The sequence below is a fragment of the Barbus barbus genome (assembly GCF_936440315.1).
Source record: "Barbus barbus genome assembly, chromosome: 15".
Lineage (NCBI taxonomy): Eukaryota > Metazoa > Chordata > Actinopteri > Cypriniformes > Cyprinidae > Barbus > Barbus barbus.
Window position 1 is genome coordinate 355,001 of NC_136743.1, and position 6,280 is coordinate 361,280.

Below are 6,280 nucleotides of genomic sequence, written 5' to 3' on the forward strand. Positions count from 1 at the left end.
CACTCTGTTTTAAAGCAGCTCTACATAAAATCATGATGTTAATGTTTATAATATCATAATATCTTCATGCATTGATCAGATTAGAGCTGGATGATGAGTTACATGTGTGACGATATAAACAGTCAAGCAGGTGAGATTTGATAAGAGTAATATAGCACTTAACATGAGTGTAAAAACAGCATGTATGAATTAGGGAATGTGTGACTACAGTTTTTAATTGTAGTGTCTGTCCTTTAAATGAACTGAAGGATGTTTATTACTATAAAAAAAATCAAAACGACGGTGCCGCTGTGACTCCGTATATTGCAGCAAGCCTAGTATGAATGAGTGTGTGTGTGTGTGTGTGTGTGTGTGTGTGTGTGTGTGTGTGTGTGTGCATCAGATGCAGGAGATGTACGACATGATCATGAAGCACAAGCGTGCGATGCAGGACATGCAGCTGTTGTGGGAGAAAACCATCAAGAACCACCAGCACGAGTACGACAGCGACGAGGAGCTGGATCCCAAGGACGGAACCTGGGAGCATCGGCTGAGACAGATGGAGATGGAGAAGACCCGAGGTCAGAGGTCACACAGTGACTCAATGCACATTCATGATGTGAGGTTTTATGACACACACGTGACGTGGTGTGTGTGTGTGTGTGTCACAGAGTGGGCGGAGCAGCTGACAGACATGGGCAAAGGGAAGCACTTCATTGGTGACTTCCTGCCTCCGGATGAGTTGGAGAAGTTCATGGAGACGTTTAAAGCTCTGAAGGTGAGACTGATCACGTCATGTGACCCGACACCCACAGAACCTGTTTGAAAACAGTCATTGTAGTTGCAGTTCTGCTAAATGAATATCTGTAAAATGTGAATAGGTCAAATTGCTTTTGTTCCTCTTTGGATAAAATCGCCTGCTAAATGAGACCGGATGCAGCGGTGTGACGTGTGTGTGTTTCCTGTCTGCAGGAGGGCAGAGACCCAGATTACTCTGAGTACAAGGAGTTCAAGCTGACAGTGGAGAACATCGGCTTCAAGATGCTGATGAAGATGGGCTGGAAGGAGGGAGAAGGTCTGGGCTCAGAGGGAAAGGGCATCAAAAACCCTGTCAACAGGTGAACAGACACACACACACACACAAAACACTCGTGCACACGCAGTTTTATTCCTAATAAGAATATATATTATTGTCGACCACTTTAAACATTTGGTTTCAGTTTTGACGTAAACAACATCATCTCTGCATTAATGTTCTCTTTTTCCACAATAATTTGGATGAACAACGCAGCAGCGCCGCATCCAGTGGGCTTAACTGGATAGACTCACAAAAGCATTAAAAAGCCACGACACTTACATCATCATCATCATCATCGCATCTCACACACCTGACACACACCTAAGATTTTTATTTTAAATCTGATGAATATTCCAAATTCGATTTTTATTTTTTATTAGGCGGTGCTTCAGAACGCATTTACTCTACAGACTTGATGTGGCATGTGTTTCTGACGCTCGAATGCGTTTTCAGCTTCAGATCAGTTTACACTTGCACTGGATCTCAGTGGCAGCTGTAAACGAGGTGCAAGAGAGTGAAACGCAGGGATTATTAGGGCTTTCAAAAAAATACAATTTTACGTCAAAACTGACACCAAGCCGTTCCCACAGAACACATAACATTCTCTAGAGGGACATCTATCAGCGTTGCACTCGAGTCTCACACAAGAGAGCCGCATGTTTAGAAAGCATGTCAAATTAATGTTACTTCAACTTATAAAAAACACGTCTCCAGACTTTATAGTAGTTTCTCCATCCCACTGCATCTCATGTTATTAAATGAAGAAAGTACTCTGATTGGTTTTTGTCCCTTTGAATTAAACTATACATTCATGCATTATGCTGTTTTGTTTCTAATTGTTTAAGCAACTTAATTCTATTTGTTTTATAAACATTATTTTAAACCATGCACTTTTTTTCAAAGATAGTCCTGTTATTTTATTGCTTTGAAGAAACATGTATTAGTAATATTTTGCTGGAAGCGCCCTCTTGTGGCCTCAGGAGAGAAGACAAAAGCCCCCCCCCAACTGCAATTATGCCTTTTAAACTCAAATATTGATATTTAAGTACAAATTTCGAATGTAGTTTTTCAGCCATGTTGACAGCCCTAGAGCTGATAGTGTGTGTGACTGTGTCTGTGTCTGTCTCTCTGTGTGTGTGTGTGTGTGTCTGTGTGTGTGTCTGTGTGTCTGTGTCTGTGTCTGTCTCTCTGTGTGTGTCTCTCTGTGTGTCTCTGTGTGTGTGTGTGTCTCTCTGTGTGTGTCTCTGTGTGTGTCTCTGTGTGTGTGTGTGTGTGTGTCTGTGTGTGTGTCTGTGTGTCTGTGTGTCTGTGTCTGTCTCTCTGTGTGTGTGTGTGTGTGTGTCTGTGTGTGTGTCTGTGTGTCTGTGTCTGTGTCTGTCTCTCTGTGTGTGTGTGTGTGTGTGTGTCTCTGTGTGTGTGTGTGTCTCTCTGTGTGTGTGTGTGTGTGTCTCTGTGTGTGTGTGTCTCTGTGTGTGGGTCTCTCTGTGTGTGTGTGTGTGTGTGTCCAGGGGCGCCACAGCAGTAGATGGTGCAGGCTTCGGTGTGGACCGACCGGCTGAACTCTCCAAGAGTGACGATGAGTACGATGCTTTCCGTAAGAGGATGATGCTGGCGTATCGCTTCAGACCGAATCCTCTGGTGAGCCTCTCACGGACTCATTACCCATCAGCCAGTTCAGTGTGTTTGCTCATGAATCAGACGTTCTGAGCTTGCATTGTATTTGTTTGGGGTTCAGTAGTACCAGCCAAACGAACTGAACCACACCAGAACCCCCTTCATCTCATGTGCAAATGTAGAGAAGCTTGTAATTTTAATAACACGTGTCTTGTGTTTCTGCACAGAACAATCCCAGAAGGCCATACTACTGAACACCGCAGCATCTCCTCTGGACCCACTTTTTTTGTTTTGTCTATTTTTTCCTCTTAACAGGTTGAATTATAATGTGCTTTATTTCAGAAATTTATTTCACGTTTCTGTTTCTTTCTTTAAAGATGCTGATTTATTACATTTATTGAAAACTGTAAAAGCCCCCGATATAGTCAGCTGTGTGATTATAATATTAACATTAGTGCAAGTTTTATGTCTGTTTTACCCGTTGATGAGCACAGATATTATAAATGAAACCCCACGACTGCTTCGACCTGCACAAACTCTCTCAGTCGTCCTGATTAAACTGATTCAACCGTCTGTCACTGACTCTGTGAGATCAATTAAACACCTGTGCTCTCAGACGCTGTGTGTGTGTGTGTGCTGCTTCTCTAGTCTATTCACCTTCAGTTTTTCTGTGCGGCGCTCTGAGAATAAGAATGCTGTGAAACAGGATCTCTGGAGTCAAGTGATTTGGGTTTTCTAGGAACAACATATGATTTATGATATATTTAAATCATCTATCTTTCAGGTAAAGTTGCTAAAAGCAGGTCGATTTGTTGTTAAAAGTTACTAAATGGCGTTGTGACGTCGTCGGATGATGACGTCATCATGTAACCATGACGCAAAACTGCGTCATTGCATAGAATACACAGTGAAATTACTCGAATCTCGACAAAGAATATAATTTGAAATATGTTCATTCAAAATTGTTCGTAAAAATAATATAAACATTTCATTATTATTTGGAAAAGTAATAAAACATTTTTATTACATTAAATCATTGAAAAGTTACACATTTGTGAACAATTACATTTGATGTATTTTGTAAATAAGTAGTAAAACTACCCATTATTAACTAGTTTTAAGCGGTGTGACTGCTGCACTCGAAGGAAAGAGCATGAAGTAGTGCAGTGTGTTGGAATCACAAGCATTTGTCCTGTATTCTCAGTTCAGCTTTATTTATTGGCCTTGTATTAAAATACAACCAGGTTACAGTGCAACTCACTTTAGGGCAATTTTAGAAACACAAAGGACATTACATAAGTTTTTGAAAGAAAAATTAATAAATTACACTGCATTTTGATAGACAAGATCGATTTTTGAGATGAGATTAACAGTAAATAACTTAATTATAGGTATAAACTAACATGAATAATTCTGATGGAAGAAGTGCTGCTTGCTCATCAATATTCTGTGCTTGCCTTTTTAATCATTTGAGTCAAGTCAAGTCAAGTCACCTTTACTTATATAGCGCTTTTTACAATGCAAATTGTGTCAAAGCACTGCACAAAACCTTGGGAGAAACCAGGCTCAGTCGGGGGGCAGTTCTCCTCTGGCCAAACAAACCAGCAGTTCAGTTCCAAACTGCAGCAAGTCAGATTGAATGGGCTCAGCTGGTTCCAGTGGTCTTTTCCGATGGCTGTCTAAGTGGCGGGGTCCTCAATGGGGATCTGTCTCTGGCGTTCATCCAGGCGTTTGGCCTCTGCCTACGATCAGGGACACATACGTCATCTCCCGGCGCTGATCCTCCATCTCAGGTGTTTGGTCATCTCAGATCATGTAATGGTTAGATCCAGACTGAAGTTCTGTAATTCCTGGCAGAAACGGAGAGACAAGCAGAGACATGATTAGCGTAGCTGCTGTTCCATCTAAGCAAAAATAAATTGTTCAACCCAAGCTAAAGAATAATAATGTACATTTGATCAGATATAACTGCAGTACAAGATTATAAGATGCATTATGTGAATGCTTGGCTAAAGAGATGTGTCTTTAATCTAGATTTAAACAGAGAGAGTGTATCTGAACCCCGAACGTTATCAGGAAGGCTATTCCAGAGTTTGGGAGCCAAATGTGTAAAAGCTCTACCTCCTTTAGTGGACTTTGCTATCCTAGGTACTACCAAAAGTCCAGAGTTTTGCGACCTTAAGGAGCGGGTTGGATTGTAGCGTGGTAGAAGACAAGTTAGGTACACAGGAGCTAAACCATTAAGGGCCTTATAGGCAAGTAATAATATTTTGTAAATGATGAACTGAATAGGTAGCCAGTGCAGAGACTGTAAAATTGGGGTAATATGATCATATTTTCTTGACCTGGTAAGAACTCTAGCTGCTGCATTTTGGACTATCTGTAGCTTGTTTATTGAAGATGCAGGACAACCAGCTAGCAGTGCATTACAATAGTCCAGTCTAGAGGTCATGAATGCATGAACTAACTTTTCTGCATCAGAAACAGGGAGCATGTTTCGAAGCTTGGCAATGTTTCTAAGATGGAAGAATGCTGTTTTTGTAACATGGGAAATATGATTTTCAAAGGACAAGTTGCTGTCTAATATAACACCCAGATTTTTGACTTTAGAGGATGTGACAGTACATCCATCTAGTTGCAAATTATAATCCAAGAGATTCTGTGTACTGTTTTTTGGTCCAATAAGTAATATCTCTGTCTTATCTGAATTTAATAGCAGGAAATTATTGGTCATCCAATCTTTTACACTTTTTACACAATCTATTAGCTTAGACAGTTGAGAAGTTTCATCTGGTTTTGTTGAGATATGTAGTTGATTATCATCAGCATAACAATGAAAACTAATCCCGTATTTTCTAATATTACCAAGGGGCAACATGTAAATTGAAAATAGCAGAGGACCTAGGACAGATCCTTGTGGTACTCCATACTTTACTGGTGATAATTGAGATGACTCTCCATTTAAATGAACAAAGTGGTAGCGATCGGACAGGTAGGATCTAAACCATCTTAAAGCCTGCCCTTGAATACCAGTATAGTTCTGTAATCGATCTATGAGTATATTATGGTCTATAGTGTCGAACGCAGCACTAAGATCAAGTAATACTAGCAATGAGATGCAGCCTTGATCTGAAGCAAGTAGTAAGTCATTAGTAATTTTAACAAGTGCAGTTTCTGTGCTATGGTGAGGCCTGAAACCTGACTGAAATTCTTCATAGAGATCATTTTTTTGCAAAAAGGAGCATAATTGAGTAGAGACAACTTTTTCTAAAATTTTAGGCATAAACAGAAGATTTGAAATGGGTCTGTAATTTGCCAGTTCATTAGAATCTAGTTGTGGTTTCTTAATAAGAGGCTTAATAACCGCCAGCTTGAATGGTTTTGGGACGTGACCTAAAGATAACGATGAGTTAATAATATTGAGAAGCGGTTCTTCTGCTACGGGTAACAACTCTTTCAGTAGTTTAGTGGGTACAGGATCTAATAAACACGTTGTTGGTTTAGATGCACTGATAAGTTTATTTAGCTCTTTCTGTCCTATAGTTGTAAAGCACTGCAGTTTTTCTTTGGGTGCGATGAATGAAGCTGAAATACTAGACGCAGTAGAAT

At 40.2% G+C, this 6,280-nt stretch overlaps 1 protein-coding gene across 6 annotated transcripts in view; it reads left to right on the forward strand.

The window, feature by feature from the left end:
• The window catches only part of sugp1 (SURP and G patch domain containing 1), a 13,429-nt gene extending 9,975 nt beyond the window's left edge, over positions 1–3,454 (forward strand). For all 6 annotated transcript variants that reach the window (XM_079434822.1, XM_079434821.1, XM_079434823.1 and 3 more), the window contains 5 exons: positions 383–560; positions 651–757; positions 952–1,097; positions 2,566–2,695; positions 2,899–3,454. In XM_079434822.1, coding sequence (XP_079290948.1) covers positions 383–560; positions 651–757; positions 952–1,097; positions 2,566–2,695; positions 2,899–2,925 — 588 coding nt within the window. In that variant the 3' untranslated portion in view covers positions 2,926–3,454. The remainder of the gene's footprint in view (positions 1–382; positions 561–650; positions 758–951; positions 1,098–2,565; positions 2,696–2,898) is intronic.
• The last annotated feature ends 2,826 nt before the right edge of the window (positions 3,455–6,280 follow it).